The 24,280-nt window shown below is 40.8% G+C and overlaps 1 protein-coding gene across 1 annotated transcript in view; it reads left to right on the top strand.

Annotated features, from left to right (window-relative positions):
• The window catches only part of TMEM26 (transmembrane protein 26), a 67,617-nt gene continuing 43,962 nt past the window's right edge, over window positions 626–24,280 (top strand). The window contains exon 1 of the mRNA XM_018042612.1: window positions 626–927. Coding sequence (XP_017898101.1) covers window positions 737–927 — 191 coding nt within the window. The 5' untranslated portion in view covers window positions 626–736. The remainder of the gene's footprint in view (window positions 928–24,280) is intronic.

Below are 24,280 nucleotides of genomic sequence, written 5' to 3' on the forward strand. Positions count from 1 at the left end.
GTGGGTGAGGGTTGGAGAGACATAATAAAGAATATCCCTTTGTTTTAATAATACCTGTCCCAAAAGTAGAGCTAACCCCAGCTACCTATCTTGCTAAGTGAGGTACTGAGAGCTCTGCGGAAAAAACCTAGCCCGCCTCATTTCCTCTAGTCCAGGGAAGTTTTAATTCTTCAAATTGGGCTGGATCTGTATGTCTAAACCTGCCTGGATAGCAGATTCTCTGGCTTTCCTGCATCCCATCTTAGAGTCATCAGGAGACCCGGTTCCTATACAACATGTGAGTGAATGAAAGTACTTCAGTGGAAAAGTAAGGGACACTCCCCGTGCGCACCCCCTCCCCTTTCCTGGTGTGCAGCCCCAAGCCCTTTTGTGCACCTCCCTCCTCTTTCCAATGGGGGAAGTTCTCGGTGACCCCACGGAAGCCTGAGGGGTGGGGGGGTCAAGGCAGGGATGGAAAGAGGACCCCCAGGGATTGGGAGGGGAGATGGACAAAAGCAGGAGAACAACGCCTGGGAGCCGGAGCAGGGCAGCCCCATGCTCCCCGGAAAGCCTGGAAAGCTGGGGCTAGCATCTCCTCTCTTTGGAGAGTTCTCAGGAAGTTTGGGGGAGGGGCGCGCGGCTCTCCTGTTCTGGGAGGGTGAGAGGACTGCAGCCGCCGCAGGTCTCGGAGCTGTCACGTTCCGCCCCGGCTGCGGGCCGGGTCTGCGGGGCGCGGGCAGCGCGCGCGCCGGGCGGCATGGAGGGACTGGTGCTGCTCAACGCTCTGGCCACCCGGCTCCTCTTCGTGCTGCACTCGCTGGTTGGAGTCTGGCGAGTGACCGTGGTGAAGAAGGAGCCGTGGTACTGGCTGCTGGCGCTGCTTAATCTCTTGCTCTTTCTGGAAACGGCGCTGACCCTCAAATTCAAGCGTGGCAGAGGCTACAAATGGTGAGCGCACCCCGGGAGAGGGAGGGCGCTCCGAGTCCCTGGGACGCTCCCCTGGGGCACTCTTGGCCGGCCCTGGGGCCCATCTCCTTGCAGGCTGCCGATCCTTTACTGGGATGTGGACCCTCTTTGTCCTCTCTGGGAGCGTCGAAGCAGCGCGGGTTGCTTGGGCGTCTCTTGGGCACGCCGAAGTGCCCCCCGGGTCCCAGGGCAATACGGGGAAGGCTCGAGTCGCACCCACGTGCCACCCAGTCCCAGGGTTGGCAACTTGGAAGACGGGAAAAAGAAGAGCAGCGCTTGCTTGCTCTGTGGAGAGTGCATCAGGGGTGTCAGGCCCTCGGCATTCTGAATTTGAGGTGTGAGTGTGCACAGTTGAGCCTGGGTGCGTGCAGTTATGGGAATGCTCTTCTCTGGGCAGACTTGAGTGAGAGCTTGTGCGCATCGGGCAGCGTCCAGGGGCGAGAAGCCACTCGCAGCACGTCTGTGGTTTTAGCCGCTTTGCTTGTACCAGCCCAGGGCGCCCTGGCTTGGCATCAAGCCCTGTGAAGCATCCAGGGTTGCTTCACAGCCTTGGTTAGTGGTCAGTCCCTCTTGTCAAAGAGGGGTTGCGATGCTGGGGAAGGGATTGGCAGCCAGTGGTTCAGCCTTAAACTCAACGTGCCACACTACAGGTTCTGCCTGATGCTTTATTTCCTTCCCAAAGACTTGGATGGCAATCAAAGAATTGAGAGAAAGATTTCCTGCCATTTACAAGTCCGGCTATCTCTATCGCTCCACTCCCAGGAGATTTTCACCCCAACTATCTGAGTTAGTCCTCTTCCTGTATTATTATTATTATTATTTTTAAAAGAGTCTGTGTTTTCATGTATGTCCATATTTTTAAAAAATCGTACTGCTATGAAAAAGAGGAAAATACTATTAACCAATTCAAGAATTATATACATGATGGCATATTAAGTAAAAAAAGAAAAAAAAAAACCCTTTTGACGATTTTACGTATTAAACTATAACAGGCTGTGTATTTCACGACAATCCAAGGGAGAGAATGTGTTGTCTCTTAAAATGATGTGACTCTTCCTTAAATTTTCCAATGTTGAAAAATTTCTAGAATTATCAGTGAAGAAATTATTCAAGTGGAACCTTAATTTAATACAATAAGGACTGGAACCACGTCACTAACCCTCCCCTCATTAACAGCTTATTAAATAGGAGAGATCTGAGGTACTTTTCAGCGTGTCCTTTGGAAATCTCAAAGATAAATGGTATTAGTTCCCCAGATAAGCCTTAGGGTTAAAGAAACAAAAGGGAGAAAAGTGTTCATCTAGCAAGCATTTCACATGAGACTGATTTAGTGTTTACTGAGTAGCTTTAACATGCTGGGGTAGAAAAGATCTTCAGTAAGGGGAGGATGAAGACTGAGGCTGATATATGTTCCATGGAAAGTAGTCCTGCCAGCAGCCACCATCAGGGCTCTGGAAAAAATGTCAGCCTCAGAAGAAGGATGAGCTTAACTGGCGCTGAAACGTCCTCTTTCTTCTCCAAGAGTGGACAAGAGGGCTCAGTTCACATTAAGTCAAAATTGCATGCCAGTTGTGTAGAAATACTCTAGTCGATGGCACCTTCACCATTGACCACTGGCTGCTAAGATGGACATGTAACTTAAAACCAAGAAAAGAAAAAAGGCTGGGACCAAAACAGGTGATGGCCAATGTGACAAGTTAAACAGGAAACTAGGGGCATGTTTGTGTAGAGAGTATGGACTCAAAATCAGACAGATAATGGAGTAAAATCTGGGTTTTCCTACTTACTTGCTGTGAGGCATTGAACAAGTTGCTTAACCTTTTGCAGTCTCAGTTTCCTTATCTATAAATACATATCTTATAGGTTATTATGAATTAGATGAAATGATACATGTTGATGATCAGTGAATACAAACGAGATGGTCTTTTCGAGATCCTAGACTTTTTCTTATTAAAAATTATTCTATGTCAAGTGGACACATTTTCAAGTTAAAACCTTTGAGAGGCTAGCCAATGAACCATCAGTTCAGGGCCAAACAGTAGAAAACAACTCTCACCTTTGTTTCAGAATAGGACCATGATGTATATTTTATATTATAGCAAAAGTGTGTAAAGTGAAAGTGTTAGTCACTCAGTCATGTTCAACTCTTTGCAACCCCATGGACTAGAGCCCACCAGGCTCCTCTGGACATGGAATCCTTCCAGGCAAGAATACTGGAGTGGGTTGCCATTTCCTTCTCCAGGAGATCTTCCTAACCCAAGGATTGAATCCTGGTCTCCTGCATTACAGGAGGGTTCTTTACAATCTGAGCTACCTTGTATATAGCACTGATTAAAAAAAAAAAAAAAAGCTGACTCAATATCTAGACCATATTTGAGAATATGCCAAAAAAAAAAACACAAAAACCTTGATAGACTTGGTTTATTATACAAATTCAGGAACAAAGGAATCTTTGTAAAATGATCTAAATACAAATGTAATTAGTAAAACTTTGTTCTACTGTTGCTATCAACTACAACTGAGTCTATAAATATGATCATTTGCATGATGGACAAAGCTCACACAATGTTCTTTCATGAATTTGAGGAAAAAAATCAGAAAATGGAATGTTAAAATGATATTTTAAAAGACAAAGTTATGGCAGTATCTATACCTCTATGAACATGTTACTATAGAGATCTATATAAATATATATGTTACCTTTTAATCCATTTGTCTTACATCTTTTATTCTATCCTATAGAACCGAAAGTACCTGTATATAAAGACAACATTCAAAAATACTAAATTTCTTCTTGATAGTGGAAAATAGAGCTAAAAGCGACCTGACCATTCATCTAGAGATTGTGAAAAATTGTACAGTACCCATATGATAGAATATTTTGCTGGTATTGAAAATAATGTGGTAGGTTTTAGTATTGACTTTGAGGAATGTCCATGATACATTGTCAGGATAAAGTTACAGCGTTGTATGTATTATTGCCTCAGTTTCTTTAAAAACTAACTTACCAAAGAATTATCCTTTGTATCAATTGAATACATTATCTATGTACTAGTCAAGAAGTGGGAGGTGGAGGGGAGGGTAGCCGGCAGGGAGGAGGAGGGAGAGAATGAGAGGAGAAAAAAAAGGAGACGAGAAAGGAGGAGGAGAGAGAGGGAAAACCCTCTCATATTAAAAATCAATCCATCAATCGAGGTCTGAACGGCGGACTAAACTCTGTGCATACATGAAATGAAAGTGTCTTTTCTGGAACATTAGATCTATAAGCCTCCTTTAGACTGCTCTGGGCTGGTTTGAACTTTTTTCTTTTTATTAAAATTTGCACCTGGCCCCAAATAAATCAAATCTATAGAAATAATGGGGCAATAAACAGAGCTATAGAGGAAAATGTGAACAAAATTTCTTGTAACGTAGCAAACATATTACACTTATCCAAAGAATGTTTCTTAAGCTATTCTTTGGAAAGGAAAAATGGAACTAGAGCTGCTGAGCTCAGCTGTCCAGGGACAGGCAACATTACATCAGCACTAAGAACTTGCCAGTTGGAAAAGCTTAATTTTGGGGGATCATATAGGATAAAGAAGGGAAGCCAATGACACATTCCTCATGAAGTCCAAGAAATGTGTGCTGGTGGAATTTGGTTCCTTTGCCCTAGTATTTATTAATTTCATCTGCTATTCACTTATATTCATTTAAGATAAAAATTAGTATCACTGCTTTATTTTTAAAAAACTTTTCATTTTTTTTTGTAGTATTACCAATTAACAATGTTGTGACAGCTTCAGGTGGACAGCAAAGGGACTCAGCCTTACATATACATGTATCCATTCTCCCCCAAACTCCCCTCCCATCCAGACTGCCACATAACACTGAGCAGAGTTCCCTGTGTTGGTTATACATTTTAAATATAGCAGTGTGTGCATGTCCATCCCAAACTCCTGAACTATTTCTTCCCCCTCATTCTTCCCCCAGCTCCCCCACAACCATAAGTTCATTCTCTAAGTTTGATTACTGCTCAATTTTTTCCTTGATTTTATTTTCTCCTGTCTGGGCAACGATCAAAAGGATCTGTGAATTACCATTTGCATGCCCTCGTGCTAAGTCGCTTTAGTGGTGTCTGGCTCATTGCAGCGCTATGGACAGTAGCCCGCCAGGCGCCTCTGTCCATGGGACTCTCCAGGCAAGAACACTGGAGTGGCTTGCCATGCCCTCCTCCAGGGGGTCTTCCGGACCCAGGGATCGAACTGCATCTCTCTTATCTCCTGCATTGGCAGGTGGGTTCTTTATCGTGAGGGCGACCTAGGAAGCCCCACGAATTATCATTTAGGTAGAGTCCAGTAGCAGACAAGATTTCCAGTTCCTTTCCAGCTAATACTGATAAAACACTGCTCAGGAGAGAAAAAAAGTGACGGAGACTTTGACAAATTTGAAGCCTGTTCACTCTCAAGCAGACATTATCTGAGAATATGTAAAAATCTAAGTTTAATTTATTGCTGAAAGTACAGAATTTTAAGCACTGAGCTTTCTTCATCAAAATTTCAAGAATACAAGGTACATATCTTTGAGTGAACAAAATATCTTACTGACTTGGTTACTTCATTGTTTCTGTTTCCCTTTATTAAGTTGAATCAGACAACCACTTTTGTTCACTTGCTTAATAAGTGGGCATGACACGCTAGATACTATGTGAAGAAACAGAACGCAAACACATTTGCGGTTTTAAAATCAAAGGTAGCAGTTCAATGATGTGTTCAAATATGTGGGGATAAGAATTATTATGAATATTTAGCATTTAGTGATGTTCAGGCTCTTTCAAGTGTTTTACAGAATTTCCCACGTGATCTTGACAGCGGCTATAGTTATTTTCTGTTTTCTCCCATTTTGAGATGAGGAAGCTGAGACACAAAGCTGTTAAATCATTTTACTTGAGATCACTGAGTTGGCGATTGGAAGAGCAAGGATATTAATACACTAACAATTTCCCAGAGATAAGATGTGAGGAGGAGTGATAGCCGGGGTGGGGTTGGCGTGGGAGAAGGAGGCGGGGTGGGGGTTATGGTGTGTGGGGAGGGGGAGGGGACTTTACAGCGTGTGAACGGGAGCAGGAAAAACGGATGGGAGAGAAGTGGAGGCTGGGTAGGTAATGGACATGCTGAGGGAAGTGAGGGTGGGAAAGAGAGCACTTTTCTCTGGAGGAAGCACAGAGCCTTATTATTCTTCATTCAGCAAAAATACCTGGTACATCTCAAACGTGTTAGATATTCTTTTTAGTGCCAAGAAAGTGGAGGTGCCCTAAAAGAACTCATGTTTTAGTTAGAGGACTCAGAAAATAAATAAATAATAAACAGGTATGCTGAGGGGGAACTGGATGAAGGTCAAAAGGTACAAACTTTCAGTTATGAGGCAAATAAGCATGGGGGATGTGATGTACAACATGATTGAAACAATTAATACTGCTCTATGTTAGATATGAAAGTACACGCATGCGTGCTCCTGTGCATGAGTGATAACTGCTTCACTTGTGTCTGACTCTGTGTGCCCCTATGAATTATAGCCTGCCAGGCTCCCCTGTCCATGGGATCCTCCAGGTAAGAACACTGGAGTGGGTTGCCATGGCCTCCCCTCCTCCAAGGGATCTTCCTGACTCAGGGATTGAACTCCAACTCGTGTCTCTCACGGCTCCTGCATTGGGAGCAGGGTCTTGGCCACTAGCACTACCTCGGAAGCCCCAGGTGAAGGTGGCTGAGAGTAAATCTTAAAGAGTTCTCATCATAAGGAAAAATATTTTTTCCTATTGCTTTTATTTTGTATCTGTATGAGATGATGGATGTTCATTAAACTTATGTGGTCATTATTTCATGATGTATATAAGTCAAATAATTATGCTGTATACCTTAAACTCATACAGTGCTGTGTGTCAATTATACCGAGTGAAATGGGAAGAAAAAAAACCCAGATGTGCTGATAAATAGCAATAAGCAAGTCAACAAGTGAGTGAGCAGAACAGTGAAGGGCTAAATGGGCTGGGTTATAGATGGATGGAGGACTTGGGGAAGGTTCTACTGAGTGGAAAGTGAGATGTCTTGCTGGGAGGCGATCGGGGAGCTGAGCCTGTTAGAGAGAGGAGTCGGGCATGGGAAGAGCCAGGGAGGCAAAAAGGACTGAGAGAAGGAAGAGCTAAGCATGTCCTGGGTCACTTCTGACACCCTCCCAGGAGACAGAGAAGTACTGACTTTCTCTTCGACTCTTCATTGTCACTTCTCACCATGTCCCCTTCATCTAGGTGAAAAATTCCTTCTAAATTTTATATTTTACCATATCTCATTTTTTTAAAAAAATGGAAGCATAGTTGATTTATAATGTTTTAGGTGTACAACACATGATTCAGTTATATATATGTATAACTGAATCACTACAGAAAGACTATATATACATATGGATCATATATATGTATATATATATGTGACTATATGTAGTCTTTTCAGATTCTTTCCCAGTATAGGTTATTATAAGATATTGAATATAGTTCCCTGTGCTATATAATAGGTCCTTATAGTTTATCTGTTTTATATACACTAGTGTGTAACTGTTACCATATCGCATTTGAAACATCATATGTTAGAAAATGCCTGGGTGGCCTCCAACTAAACACAGGAAAGATAAATTAGGAATCAAAAGAGATTCTGTCCTAATTTCATTGCAAATTCAATTCAATTCTGTAAAAAAACTCAATGAAATGTTTTGATTACTCAACTGTACAATATTTAAAGGGTTCAAAGGAAGAAATGAAAAACCTAGATTTGACAGATATCATATGAAGTCTGATCATGAACAAGTTCTGAGTAGCAGAGAAGAGCTTTGTCGGATATAATTCTGTAGTTTTTGATAGTATGTATATCCCTCTACCAAGAGTGCTTACAAAAATGCCACAGAGAAGGTTGGGGAATACAAGTACTCTTCCCCACATCTTACAGGGTATCAGAGAGGATGAAATGCAGGTATAAAGAAGGAGACCCTATGATTTCCATGTGGCCAACATGGGCACTAGAAATTCTCCCAGGAGATGAACTATTTCTTTCCTTACATTTGCTGCCCAAATAGCGAATTCATACGGACTGCCTGATAGCTCCCCTTAACTTTTTTAGTTACTAATACTAGCAGTTTCCACTGGGCACTGGATTTATCAGCACTGCCTGCTGCGTATATAGTTTACAGTACTCATTATCTTCATGTTTATGTGTGTTTGTGTGTAGGCATTTTCTATCCTGAGCCTTGCTGTTGTTCCATCACTCAGTCCTGTCTGACTCTTTGCAACCCCATGGTCTGCAGAACGCCAGGCTTGCCTGTCCTTCACCATCTCCTGGAGTTTGCTCAAACTCACGTCCATTGAGTAGGTGATGCCAACCAACCAACTCATCCTCTGGCACCCTCTTCGCCTCCTGCTCTCAACATTTCCCAGCATCAGGGTCTTTTCCAATGCAAAAGAGTGACTTAAAATTGCATCATTTTTGTAGGCATGTACTGAATGCTACCAGTAAATGATTTTGTTTTCAGGGATCTGAGTCATGGTTTAGGAAGAAGACTCTTCTGTTATCTTGAGTTAGCATTATGCTTTATTTTCAAGAAAAAGTCATATTTTCTTATTTTGTTTCACGAGGGACTTGTTCAGTTCAATTTAGTCGCTGAGTCGTGTTTGACTCTTTGTGACGCCATGGACTGGAGCACGCCAGGCCTCCCTGTCCATCACCAACTCCCAGAGTTTACTCGAACTCATGTCCATTGAGTCGGTGATGCCATCCAACCATCTCATCCTCTGTCTTCCCCTTCCCCTTATGCCTTCAATCTTTCCCAGCATCAGGGTCTTCTCAAATGAGTCAGTTCTTCGCATCAGGTGGCCAAAGTATTGGAGTTTCAGCTTCAGCATCAGTCCTTCCAATGAATATTCAGAACTGATTTCCTTTAGGACGGACTGGTTGGATCTCCTTGCAGCCCAAGGGACTCTCAAGAGTCTTCTCCAGCACCACAGTTCAAAAGCATCTGTTCTTTGGTGCTCAGCTTTCTTTATAGTCCAACTCTCACATCCATACATGATTACTGGAAAAACTAGAATTTTACCTAGAAGACCTTTGTTGGCAAAGTAATGTCTCTGCTTTTTAATATGCTGTCATGGTTGGTCATAACTTTTCTTCCAAGGAGTAAGTGTCTTTTAATTTCATGGCTGCACTCACCATCTGCAGTGATTTTGGAGCCCCCCAAAATAAAAAAGTCAGCCACTGTTTCCACTGTTTCCCCATCTATTTGCCATGAATGATGGGACCAGATGCCATGATCTTAATTTTCTGAATGTTGAGCTTTAAGCCAACATTTTCACTCTCTTCTTTCACTTTCATCAAGAGGCTCTTTAGTTCTTCTTCACTTTCTGCCAGAAAGGTGGTATCATCTGCATATCTGAGGTTATTGATATTTCTCCCGGCAATCTTGATTCCAGCTTGTGCTTCACCCAGCCCAGCACTTCTCATGATTTACTCTGCATATGAGTTAAACAGGCAGGGTGACAATACACAGCCTTGACATACTCCTTTCTCTATTTGGAACCAATCTTTTGTTCCATGTCCAGTTCTAACTGTTGCTTCCTGAGCTGCATACAGGTTCTCAAGAGGCAGGTCAGGTGATCTTGTATTCCCACCTATTTCAGAATTTTCCACAGTTTGTGTGATCCACACTGTCAAAGGCTTTGGCATAGTCAATAAGCAGAAGTAGATGTTTTCTGGAACTCTCTTGCTTTTTTGATGATCCAACGAAGTTGGCAATTTAATCTCTGATTCCTCTGCCTTTTCTAAAAGCAGCTTGAACATCTGGAAGTTCATGGTTCATGTACAGTTGAAGACTGGCTTGGAGAATTTTGAGCATTACTTTGCTAGCATGTGAGATGAGTGCAATTGTGCAGTAGTTTGAGCATTCTTTGGCATTGCCTTTCTTTGGGATTGGAATGAAAACGGAAAATTTTCCAGTCCTGTGGCCACTGCTGAGTATTCCAAATTTGCTGCCATACTGAGTGCAGTACTTTCACAGCATCATCTTTAAAGTTTTGAAATAGCTCAACTGGAATTCCGTCACCTCCACTAGCTTTGTTCATAGGCCCACTTGACTTAGTAATCCAGGGTGTCTGACACTAGGTGAGTGATCATACCATCATGATTATTTGGGTAGTGAAGATTTTTTTGGTATGGTTCTACTGTGTATTCTTGCCACCTCTTCTTAATATCTTCTGCTTCTGTTAGGTCCATACCGTTTCTGTCCTTTATTGTCTCCATCTTTGCATGAAATCTTCCCTTGGTAGCTCTAATTTTCTTGAAGAGATCTCTAGTCTTTCCCATTCTATTGTTTTTCTCTATTTCTTTGCACTGATCACTGAGGAAGGCTTTCTTATCTCTCCTTGCTATTCTTTGGAACTCTGCATTCAAATGGGTATATCTTTCCTTTTCTCTTTTGCTTTTTGCTTCTTTTCTTTTCACAGCTATTTGTAAGGCCTCCTCAGACAGCCATTTTGCCTTTTTGCATTTCTTTTTCTTGGGGATGGTCTTGGCCACTGCCTCCTCTACAATGTCACGAACTTCCATCCATAGTTCATCAGGCACTCTGTTTATTAGATCTAATCCCTTGAATCTATTTGTCTCTTCCACTGTATAATCATAAGAGTTTTGATTTAGGTCATACCTGAATGGTCTAGCGGTTTTCCCTATTTTCTTCAATTTAAGTCTGAATTTGGCAATAAGGAGTTTGTGATCTGAGCCATAGTCAACTCCCAGTCTTGTTTTAGCTAACTGTATATAGCTTCTTAATCTTTGGCTGCAAAGAATATAATCAGTCTGATTTGGGTGTTGACCATCTGGTTATGTCCATGTGTATAGTCTTCTCTTGTGTTGTTGGAAGATGGTGTTTGCTATGACCAGTGTGTTCTCTTGGCAAAACTCTGTTAGCCTTTGTCTTGTTTCACTGTGCACTCGAAGGCCAAATTTGCCTGTTACTCCAGGTATTTCTTGACTTCCTACTTTTGCATTCCAGTCCCCTATAATGAAAAGGTCATACTTTTTGGGTTTTAGTTCAAGGTCTTGTAGGTTTTCATAAAATTGTTCAACTTCAGCTTCTTCAGCATCACTGGTTGGGGCATAGTCTTGGCTTACTGTGATATTGAATAGTCTACCTTGGAAACAAACAGAGATCATTCTGTCACTTTTGAGATTTCATCCAAGAACTGCATTTCAGATTATTTTGTTGACTATGATGGCTACTTCATTTCTTCTAAGGGATTTTTGCCCACACTAGTAGATATAACGGTCATCTGAGTTAAATTCACCCATTCCAGTCCATTTTAGTTTGTTGATTCTTAAAATGTCGATGATCACTCTTGCCATCTCCTGTTGACCACTTCCAATTTGCCTTGATTCATGGACCTAACATTCCTGGTTTCTATGCTATATTGCTGTTTACAGCATCAGACTCTACTTCCATCACCAGTCATATCCACAACTGGGTGTTGTTGTTTCTTTGGCTCCATCCCTTCATTCTTTCTGGAGTTATTTCTCCACTGATCTCCAGTAGCATATTGGGCACCTACCGACCTGGGGAGTTCATCTTTCAGTGTCCTATTTTTTTTGCCTTTTCATACTGTTCATAGGGTTCTCAAGCAAGAATACTGAAGTGGTTTGCCAATCCCTTGTCCAGTGGACCATGTTTTGTCAGAACTCTGCACCATGACCCATCCATCTTGGGTGGCCCTACACAGCATGGCTCAGTTTCATTGAGTTAGCAAGGCTGTGGTCCATGTGATCAGATTGGTTAGTTTTCTGTGATTGTGGTTTTCAGTCTGTCCGCCCCCTGATGGAGAATGATAAGAGACTTATGGAAACTTCCGATAGGAGAGACTGACTGAGGGGGAAACTGAGGACTTGGGACTTGGGATCAAAACAATAATTTTGTCTGCATTTAAAATGGGACTCCTAGGAAGCTGAACCACTGAATGATACCCATGTTTTTCTCCACATACTATGTTCACCTGATATATTCAGAGCTGAAAGTTAAGGTTATAATACTTTATAATTACTTGTACTTATTTGGGAGAAAATCAAAGTGCAAATTAGTATGGGCAGCTCCCATGAGTCAGTATGTGTGTGTGTGTGTGTGTGTGTGTATAAAATTTAGAATTAGATATATATCTAAGGGCTTCCCTGGTGGCTCAAACAGTAAAGAATCTGCCTGCAATGCAGGAGACCTCGGTTCAATCCCTGGATGAAGAAGATCCCTGGAGAAGGAAATGGCAACCCACTCCAGTATTTTAAATGGGAAAATTTCTTGAACAGAGGAGCTTGGCAGGGCACAGTCCATGGGCTTGCAAAGAGTCAGACCTGACTATGCGAATAACACATGCATATATATCTAATATCTATCTAATTTTAAATTTCATGTATTTCTGCTTCTCATAGCAGCGGCATTATTATCCATACAGCATCAGGATACATCTGAATACATTCACTTCTCCATCAAAGGAAGACTCACCTTTACTTCCAGGTTTATTTTCCCCATGTCAATGTCTCTCCCTATTTCAGAAATTCCTCTAAAATACTGATGTCATTGTGTCAGACCTGGGGTATATAAATCATTTTGCTAAAGAAAATCAGTGTATTTTCATATAGGTTTTTGACATGCAGTTTTTAAAAAAATGAACTTTCTTTCCTAGTCACACTAATGGTTATTAACAATTCACAACTATTAATATAAAATGCCAAGGTGGAGTTGATTTTATTTTCTCTGAATATAAACTTACCATCCATAGTTGTTCAGGGAAGGGGGTTATATTTTATCTTTGGGCTGTCCAAGAGGTAGCTGGTGTAACACTGACTTAATGTTGTATGCTTATTAGAATAAAAATGAGTAACCTTGGGAAAAAAAGAAGTCCTCTGGATGATGTATGCCCTTGCCAGCCCTCGTTGGGTCTTGTAGGGGTCCTTTGCTTATTATCTCCTTGACTCAGTTTCCTGTTCCACACACCTGTTTTATTATTAGGAAAAGCCTCTTAATAAATTGGCTGTGCCATTTTCTGATAGTCTGTTAATAACGGGGATGAGGATGACGATGAAAGTGATGGTGATGCCGATCATGGAGTTGGTAACAGTTACTGAGATACTGAGTACTGATGATGCTCCAAGCCTGCTTTCTATCCATTATCTCATGTAATCCTCACAATGACCTGATGAATTCATTTTCATCTTTATTGCCATTTTAAGATGAGGATGCTGCTGCATAGCAAGGCTAGATCACTTACCAAAGCAATAATAAATCATAAAAACAATCCTAGCATCTGTGAACCCTCACTTTTCCTGAGCCAGACTTTTGCATTGAATGGATTCCCTCATTCACTCCTCACAAAAGCCCTGGTGCTATTTCCTGCTTGTAAATGAGGAAGCCAAACTCAGAGAAGTACTCCCATTCCAGGACTGAGCTCCATCACCTAGTTGCTGTACTCTACATTCAGCAACCAAACTGGGTTTGCTGTGGACAGTACAACTGCAGACATTTTGGGGGTCAAGTATTCTCTTTGGTACAGAAAGGGTCAAAGTATTTTCTCTGTTTCAAAATTGGGTAGGTAAATCCCAGGTGATTTGCTAAATGAACACTAGAATGGTTTTGCTTAGAAGAGAATGTAGAAAATTTAAGGGACTTTCCTGGTGGTCTAGTGGCTAAGACTCTTCTGTGCTCCCAATGTAGGGGGGCCTGTGTTTAATCACTGATCAGGTAACTAGATTCCTAAGAAGAGTTTGCATGCTCTAACTGAAGATCCCATATGCTGCAACTTAAGAAAGAAAGAAAGAAAAAAGATCCTGCATGCCACAAGTAAAACCCACATAGCCAAATAAATACATAAGTATTTTTTAAAAAAGAAGAAAATTTTAGACTAGACACAGCCACAGCTCAGAACATCCCTTTAAAATCAAAGCAGATGCAAAAGAAGATAGAAAAGGGGAAAAATTCTAGACTGTTTTCATGGATCCTAAAGTGAACAACCAAACTCTTCCACAGAACAGAAATAAATACCACTGTCTTTTATAGAGTGAAATAAATTAAAGTTATACATAAATAACATCCATAATCCATTGAATCCCCTGAGAGACCATTAAAATTCCTGTAGTCATTAGCACTTAAGTTTACTTGTTCATTAAACATTCATTTATTATACTAGGCACTGTGATGGTGTTCTTGAAGGAACATAAAACATATGCAGTTATATGAGGACAAGACAAAACAATACTCTGAGTACCAAATAATTTTTGACAAATTAAGTCCAAAAGAGCAGAAAGGCTGCAGAATAAAAATACAGTCTGTGCAATAGGCTTGTTAGACCAGGAAATTTTCTCAGATATGTGCTTTAGGTCCTGGCCTTTAAAGTGGCTGGTGGTTTTACAAAAGTGAAGAGAAGAAAAGAGAGAAGGGCTTTTCAGGTTGAGGGAACGGTGGCGATAGGGTTTCAGCTGGAACCAGTTCATTTAGGAAGAGGTCATGATGTTCTCTGGATCAGAATTTTTATGAGAAAAAAACAGTAATGCAGATCATAAAATTGATGCATATTTTGTCCCTATAGCTCATTTAGTCATTGTGAGGCATTTTCCTGAGCTTTGAATGTGAGCAACTTCAATTTTAATAGAGTTTGTTCTTGCCTTAGATATCCACTTGGAAATTTTTAAGTGAAATATATAATATTAATTTTGCTGCAGGTTGATATTATAGTTTGAGAATATTCCCTTATGAAAGAAAACATTTATGGTCTTCCCTGGTGGGCCAGTGGCTAAGCCTCCTCACTTCCAATGCAGGGAGGCTGAGTTTGATCCCTGGGTAAGGAACTAGATACCACGTGACTCAACTAAGAGTTCCCATGGCGCAACTAAAGATCCCGTGTGCCACAACTAAAGATTTCACATGCCTCAATGAAGATGGAAGACCTCACATGCCACAACTAAGACTCAGCACACCCAAACAAACTTAAAAAAAAATTTAAAAAGTCAGCAATAACAAATCACAAAAGCTCTAATTAAGAGTGCTAGTATTCACCTTCACAAGTATTCCCCTTTTTATAAAACCTAAATGTGGGCATTTTTCAAACGCTTGAAAATGCCGTTACAATAAGTATTCCTGACCAATTTGAAATCCTGTCTTTTTTGTTCTCATTATTAGTCTGTTGTTTTTTTGCTCAGTTGTGTCTCTTTGCAACACTATGGACTGTAGCCTACCAGGTTCTTCTGTCCGTGTGATTCTCCAGGCAAGAAAACTGGAGCAGGTTGTCATTCCCTTTTCCAAGGGGATCTTCCTGACCTGGGGATTGAACCCACGTCTACTGCATTCCAAGCAGATTTTTGACCATTTGAGCCACCTCCCTGCTAAAGATCATGGACAAAACAAACCCATCATGTGATCTTGGTACCTGTTGAAACATACACATTTCATATTCAGATGTCCATTTGTGGGGCATTCTCACCAGCTTATGGCCATTTGGTTGTGGCCTGTCTTCCTCCTGCCAAGTCCTTCCTCTCATGGGCAGACACAGGCAAAGGATTCTAGGAGGGAGGTGCAGATAAGAGGCTTCCTAGGCATCTGGGGGTTGTGTGCTCTGCAGGAGCACGCGGTGCATTCTGAGGGGTGGCAGAGATAGATGGTAGCTGGAGGCCATCCTATCAGTTGCCCTCTCTCCCTGTGCTAACAGAGAGGCCTCCTGAGCAGCCCAGATGCAAACCCTGGCCCACTTCAAGAAACCAGTCTCCATGCAAGGAGGACAGTCCTTAAGTTGTTAGATAGGATTCAGGGGTGTATGAAAGGATATCTTGACCTAGTTTCTTAATTTCCACGAAAATAAACCTATTATTATAAAGTGCTCCAGAAATTTTGAGGACCCTTGAGGTGGTTTAACATGAGATTTTGAAACTTGGGTCTAGTATATCCTGACAATTCCACTCTGCCTTTGTAGAGTAGGAAATACTCAGAAGTGAAATACAAAATAAATGACAGTTCACCTCAGAGTAATTTTGGAACTTTATTTTGGCTTCATTTAAATATTATCTATCTTCAGATTTATGCACATAATTAGAAAATTAGAATCCTCATTGTATGCAGAGAGAAAAGCTATGCAGGGTATTGGGTGATATTATGGTTAATTTTCTTCTATTTACTTATTTCTATTGTTATACATTTCTAAAATGAACAAATGTTACTTTTTTCAATACGAAAACAATAATACATATCATTTTGGGGAAGAGGAAAATGGAATTTTACTTCTAGACTAATGGTGAGTTGAAGTAAATATAATCCACTGCAGAGCTAAATTGCTCAATGTCATGACACAATCATTTTGTGAAAAACATTATGTCATGTTGAAATGACAACTTTGTAGGGTAAATAATATTTTATTTTTGGAAGAAGTGAACTGAAAATAAAACAATGAGTATAGTTCTTTAAGAGCTCAGAGTAGTGTCTAGCATGTAGCAAGACCTACAAACATATTAGTCAACAAGTAAGTATATAATAAATAAAAGAAAATAAGGATGATGCACCTGCTGTATATTTAGGGAGAACTGGCCTACTGGCTAAGGGCTGTGAATAAACAAACAAACAAAAAATTCTGTGGAGAAAAATTATCTTTAGGAAGGTAAATTTAGAAAAAATAGCTGACCAAAAGGAAAGCAATTTGACATTAAAGTCTTAAAGTTGGGCATATTCTGTATTGTGATAAGGTAACGCTAATTAGAACTGTAATAAATCTTAGTTTCCAAGGGCAGATAGCTCATTCAGTTCAGTTCAGTCGCTCAGTCGTGTCTGATTCTTTGCGACCCCATGAATTGCAGCACGCCAGGCCTCCCTGTCCATCACCAACTCCCAGAGTTTACTCAAACTCACGTCCATCGAGTCAGTGATGCCATCCAGCCATTTCATCCTCTGTTGTCCCCTTCTCCTCCTGCCCCCGATCCCTCCCAGCATCAGAGTCTTTTCCAATGAGTCAACTCTTTGCATGAGGTGGCCAAAGTACTGGAGTTTCAGCTTTAGCATCATTCCTTCCAAAGAACACCCAGGACTGATCTCCTTCAGAATGGACTGGTTGGATCTCCTTGTAGTCCCAGGGACCCTCAAGAGTCTTCTCCAACACCACAATTCAAAAGCATCAATTCTTTGGTGTTCAGCTGTCTTCACAGTCCAACTTTCACAGGCATACATGACTACTGGAAAAGCCATAGCCTTGACTAGACGGACCTTTGTTGGCAAAGTAATGTCTCTACTAGGGTAATAGCAAAATGTCCAAGGAGCAGTGGCTGTGTGGGTGCAGGAGGGCTGAGAGGAGCTATTCCACGTTCAAGGTCAGGAGGGGTGGTGGTGAGGAGATACCCCTCGTCCAAGGTAAGGAGCAGCGGCTGTGCTTTGCTGGAGCAGCCGTGAAGAGATACCCCATGCCCTAGGTAAGAGAAACCCGAGTAAGAAGGTAGGTATTGCGAGAGGGCATCAGAGGGTAGACACATTGAAACCATAATCACAGAAAACTAGTCAATCTAATCACATGGACCACAGCCACGTGGGGCCACCCAAGATGGGCGGGTCATGTTGGAGAGGTCTGACAGAATGTGGTACACTGGAGAAGGGAATGGCAAACCACTTTAGTATTCTTGCCTTGAGAACTTCATGAATACTATGAAAAGGCAAAATGATAGGATACTGAAAGAGGAACTCCCCAGGTCGGTAGGTGCCCAATATGCTACTGGAGATCAGTGGAGAAAGAACTCCAGAAAGAATGAAGGGATGGAGCCAAAGTAAAAACAATACCCAGTTGTGGATGTGACTGCTAATAGAAGCAAAGTCTGAGGCTGTAAAGAGCAATATTGCATAGGAACCTGGAATGTTAGGTCCATGTATCACGGCAAATTGGAAGTGGTCAAACAGGAGATGGCAAGGGTGATCATCGACATTCTAGGAATAAGTGAACTAAAATGGACTGGAGTGGGTGAATTTAACTCAGATGACCATTATATCTACTACTGTGGGCAGGAATCCCTTAGAAGAAATGGAGTAGCCATCATGGGCAACAAAAGAGTCCGAAATGCAGTACTTGGATGCAATCTCAAAAATGACAGAATGATCTCTGTTTGTTTCCAAGGCAACCATTCAATATCACAGTAATCCAAGTCTATGCCCCAACCAGTAATGCTGAAGAAGCTGAAGTTGAATGGTGCTATGAAGACCTACAAGACCATTTGGAACTAACACCCAAAAAAGATGTCCTTTTCATTATAGGAGACTGGAATGCAAAAGTAGGAAGTCAAGAAATACCTGGAGTAACAGGGAAATTTGGCCTTGGAATACAGAATGAAGCAGGGCAAAGGCTAATAGAGTTTTGCCAAGAGGATGCACTGGTCTTAGCAAACACCCTCTTCCAACAAAACAAGAGAAGACTCTACAAATGGACATCACCAGATGGTCAACACCGAAATCAGATTGATTATATTCTTTGCAACCAAAGATGGAGAAGCTCTATACAGTCAACAAAAACAAGACCAGGAGCTGACTGTGGCTCAGATCATGAACTACTCATTGCTGAATTCAGACTTAAGTTGAAGAAAGTAGGGAAAACCACTAGACCATTCAGGTATAACCTAAATCAAATCCCTTATGTTTATACAGTGGAAGTGAGAAATAGATTTAAGGGACGAGATCTGATAGATAGAGTGACTGATGAACTGTGGAATGAGGTTCGTGACATTGTACAGGAGATAGGGATCAAGATCATCCCCATGGAAAAGAAATGCAAAAAAGCAAAATGGCTGTCTGGGGAGGCCTTACAAATAGCTGTGAAAAGAAGAGAAGTGAAAAGCAAAGGAGAAAAGGAAAGATATAAGCATCTGAATGCAGAGTTCCAAAGAATAGCAAGGAGAGATAAGAAAGCCTTCCTCAGTGATCAATGCAAAGAAATAGAGGAAAAAAACAGAATGGGAAAGACTAGAGATCTCTTCAAGAAAATTAGAGATACAAGGGAACATTTCAGGCAAAAATGGGCTGGGTAAAGGACAGAAATGGTATGGACCTAACAGAAGCAGAAGATATTAAGAGGAGATGGCAAGAATACACAGAAGAACTATACAAAACGGGCCTTCACAGACCTTAAAGCTCAACATTCAGAAAACTAAGATCAGGGCATCTGGTCCCCTCACTTCATGGGAAATAGATGGGGAAACAGTGGAAACAGTGTCAGACTTTATTTTTGGGGCTTCAAAATCACTGCAGATGGTGATTGCAGCCATGAAATTAAAAGATGACTACTCCTTGGAAGAAAGTTATGACCAACCTAGATAGCATATATTCAAAAGCAGAGACATTACTTTGCCAACAAAGGTCCGTCTAGTCAAGGCTATGGTTTTTCCAGTGGTCATGATGGATGTGAGAGTTGGACTGTGAAGATAGCTGAATACCAAAGAATTGATGCTTTTGAACTGTAGTGTTGGAGAAGACTCTTGAGAGTCCCTGGGACTACAAGGAGATCCAACCAGTCCATTCTGAAGGAGATCAACCCTGGGATTTCTTTGAAAGGAATGATGCTAAAGCTGAAACTCCAGTACTTTGGCCACCTCATGCAAAGAGTTGACTCATTGGAAAAGACTCTGATGCTGGGAGGGATTGGGGGCAGGAGGAGAAGGGGACGACAGAGGATGAGATGGCTGGATGGCATCACCAACTTGATGGACATGAGTTTGAGTAAACTCCGGGAGTTGGTGATGGACAGGGAGGCCTGGTGTGCTGCGATTCATGGGGTCGCAAAGGGTCGGACATGACTGAGCGACTGAACTGAACTGAATAGCAATGTTTTAAAAGTATCCCACTTGGATGTATCTTAATCATTTATTCATATATTTATCAGTTTTTGTCAGTCTGTGTTTGGTGTAACTTATTTTTTATAAACAATCATCAAGAAACTTGATTTCACTTGTTTCTGAGATGGCTAGACCCCTCTCTGATATTAGGGCTTATGGTTGGCATCTACTTATTTTCAATACAATTAAGACATGAAAACTAGAGTAAAATGATATGAAGCCCCTATGAAAGGGTATGCAGTTTGGTTCATTATACAGAGAAAGGTGGGATCAGGCTTAGGTTTTAATTTTTAGGATTCACATTCTCGTTGGTTCCAGAAATGAACTGCACTGACAATGCACTATCAGGAATATTGCAAACCTTCAAAATAATCTGCAATGGCTAAATGTCACCTTGAGATATTAAATCCTGCATGGTAGGAAAAATATCAAATTCATCCAGGCACAGAATAATGTTTCCTTCAGGAAAACTTTTGATAAGAATCAATTTATGATATTTCAAAAGGAGATTTCCAGTCAGACCAGCAACAGAGTGTCAAGAAAGTCAGAACTGTAAATCAACTAGGACCTTATGAGATCACTATTAATACTTGGGATGGACCATCACGTGCCAGGTACTGTGGAAGGAGCTGAGGACATGATGTGCAGATAGACACAGTCAGGTACAGTTCTTTGCTTATATCACTTAGAATTGCTGGGAGACAAGTGACCACAAACACACACACAGACACACACCCGTATGCACACATATAAATGTTGAAATTCTTTTAACACCCATGGAATAAGAGTGAAGAGTGCTCTAGGATAAGCAGGAGGCCAAATTGCACAAGGAGGCCCAACTGAAGCATGGAAAGACAAGGAAAGTTCTTCTGTGCAGTCCTATAGCGCTGATATGAACTTTGAAAAGGAGATGATAAGGTGAAAAGTGAGGGAGAGAGGTATTTCAAGGGGGAGAAATACATATGTGAAGGTTTGAGTTAGAAATCAACTTAGCTTTTTTCTCTTTTTTTAGTACAATATCAAGCCCATAACACTGTCTTCTCTACTCCTCATAACCATCCTATGAGGTTGATATAACATATTTCATAGATAAGGATCTTGAGTCTCAGAAAAAGTAATGAATTTCCAAAGATGAATGAATGGGAGAGGCAAGATTCAAATTTGGGTCTCTCAAGTTTGTGAAATTTCTACTGCAGTGTAACAGTTCCTCAAGAGACACAACCTAGAAACTGTACCTGCTACCAGGCCTGCTGAAATATGAATAAAAGGTCCTTGTAGATGCTAGCAGCCGTCATCTGTTTAGCTTTCTCAGTCTTCCCTTTACTTATAAATTTAGTCATTCAAACATTTAAGCATTTGCTTAATAAGTATTAACTTTAAGCATTCATAAATAAACACTAATTCTTAAAGAGATGGGAATATCTGTCTCCTGAGAAACTTGTATGCAAGTCAAGAAGCAACAGTTAGAACTTTACATGGAAAAAAAGTGACTGGTTCAAAATTGGGAAAGGAGTACAACAAGCTGTATATTGTCATTCTGCTTATTTAACTTATATGCAGAGTATATCATGCAAAATGCTGAGCTGGATGAGTTATAAGCTGGATTCAAGATTGCCGGGTAATTATCAACAACCTCAGATATGCAGATGACACCACTCTAATGGCAGAAAACAAAGAGGAAATAAAGAGCCTCTTGATGAAGGTGAAAGAGGAGAGTGCAAACAGCTGGCTTAAAATTCAACATTGGAAAAACTAAGGTCATGGCATCCGGTCCCATCACTTCATGGCAAATAGAAGGGGAAAAAGTTGAAGCAGTGACCTATTTTCTCTTCTTTGGGCTCAAAAATCACTGTGGAGGGTGACTGCAGCCATGAAATTATAAGACACTTGTTTCTTGGAAGGAAAGCTGTGACAAGCCTAGACAGCGTATTAAAAAGCAAAGACCTCACTTTACTAACAAATTGTGCATATAGTTAAAGCTATTGTCTTCCCAGTAGTCATGTACAGATGTGACAGTTAGACCATAAAGAAGTCTGAGTGTGAAAAATTGATGCTTTCGAATTGTGGTGCTGGAGAAGACTCGTGAGAGTCCCTTGGATAGTAAGGAGGTCAAACCAGTCAATCCTAAAGAAAATCAACCCTGACTATTCAATGGAAGGACTGATGCTGAAGCTGAAGCTTCAGTACTTTGGCCACCTGATGTTAAGAGCAGAGTCATTACAAAAGACCCTGATGCTGGGAAAGATTAAAGGCAAAAGAAGAAGAGGGCAACAGAGGATGAGATGGTTGGAAAGCATCACCGGATTCAATGGACATGAACTTGGGCAAACTCTGGGAGATAGTGAGGGACAGGGAAGTATGGCGTGCTGCAGTCCTTGGGTTTGCAAAGAATCAGACATGACTTAGCGACTGAACAACAACGGAGATTTAAAAAGACAGCAGGGACTACTGAGGAGAGGAAAAGATGAAGGAGATGGAAGAGGGAAAGGACATAAATTAGAGACTCAGGATCTGCTGAATTGTATTATAAATGTACACAACAAGAAAACAGTGGAGAATGTGCTGGGTCACAAGAGAAATACAAGCTAAAATTAATTACTGCAGTGAATTCCTGTATTTCCAAATATAGGAAGGGTACTGATAGAGATATAAGAGCAGGGCTTTCTGAAACAAGTAGTCATAATTTGAAGGACATCTGCTCCAAAATCCACATCAGAACCGCTCTTCTCAGATGGACCAACCTGAAGGGACGAAAGAGCCTTTGCTCTTAACAGGGACCCATGGTCCAATAAAACATATAGCTGAAATGTACCCTTCGTGTAAAAATGCAATGTATCTATACCTTTCAATACTTTTCTAGATAACAGACTTTTATTTTCTCTATAATTAAAAAAAAATCAGTTGAACAACTACCATAGCCTGCTACTGGAGAGGGAGAGAGAGAGGAGCTAGGGGAGGAAGTTCCTAATTCTGAATTGCTATTAATCACTTTGTGGACTAGGCATTTCCTTGGTAATGCTACCTGGAAGCCTTTGGGAATTCCAGCAAATCCTCCTAGGTATAGGGTTAAGAGGGTCAGGAACAGGGGTGGGGGAGGAGGAAGACAATGGACTCACATGCTCTTGACTTGAATATGATTAATTCTCAGGCACTTAATGGGATTCCCACCCCCTTTCACAAACGTCAAATAGGTCTGACAACGAAGAGGGATGGAACAAGGGAAACTTTCCAAAACATTTTGTTTTGTTTCATTTTAAATACACAGCAGGTTGAAACTACTGAGTTGCTCAGCTTGATAGGATATGGTGGAGGAAAGGGAAGTAGAGATAAGCTGAGGAAAGGAAAAGGCTTTGAATATGTATCTGATTAGGGAATTTTTAATCTTTGTAATAGGCAACAGAGAAAATCCTAGATTTTGAATGATTTTTAAAATACATAACTAGATTTCTAATTAGAGGAAACATGTTGAAACAGGATAGTCTTTTTTCCAATTGTAGAATAAATTTCATGCACAGAAGATGTTAAGGGTGATTGATTGTTTATTTTATTCTTGAACTCTTCCAAGAACTATGATATGTTCAGTATATAGTTTCCTTAGATTATTATTTTAACAGTATTGCCAGGCGAGTTAATCCTAAAATTAATCCTGAGAGAGTCAACAAAATTGCAGCCCAGCCAAATTTGACATATACAAAAAAAGATTTACAGAGTCCAACTGTCCCTCCAACCAGAATTCATATCCTTCCCTAATTTCACAAAGGAAATATTCTCTCCTGATGTTTCCGTTGATATGGGAGGTCAAAGAATTAAGTGTTCCTTTTCTTTCTAAAAGCATGTTTGACATGGCGGCCTTGGATATCTTTCTGCAGCCCAACCATTGTCTAAGTCAGATTCTAATAATATCATGACCCATAACCCTTTGTTTCAAATTAATTTCTGCAGGAAATTGACGGTAGGGTAATGTCTATTTAAATACTGATTTTTTAAAGAGTTGCTTTCACTTGCCCTTTCTCTTCCCAGAAGTTGAAAGGAGATATTAGTGACAAGGTTAATAGCCTTTAAACAGTCCATTCTAAATATTTTCCTCCATTTAGGTTTGTTCACTCCCTTTCTCCTCCCCCGGATTATAACCATATGATTTTAGTGGAATTTCATCTCAAATTCTGTTTTTGAGCAATTAACATTTCTATTTTTCAGGTCATCTTAAACCATCGCATGAATGTACTAAAAGTATTTTAATAAAATTACACTGACTTACAGTTTTAAGATGATTTATAAAGCAAGAGTCCAATCTAAAATAAAATGCAATTGGAAGAAATAAATTTGTGAAGTATGTAATTTTTATCTTAGTTCAAATTTTGAAGGATGTGTTTTCATTGCATGACATCCCATAATTATGTAACAGCTACTTGTTACAGAATGTACAAACTCTGCCAGACAGT

Source organism: Capra hircus, chromosome 28 (assembly GCF_001704415.2).
Source record: "Capra hircus breed San Clemente chromosome 28, ASM170441v1, whole genome shotgun sequence".
Taxonomy (NCBI): domain Eukaryota; kingdom Metazoa; phylum Chordata; class Mammalia; order Artiodactyla; family Bovidae; genus Capra; species Capra hircus.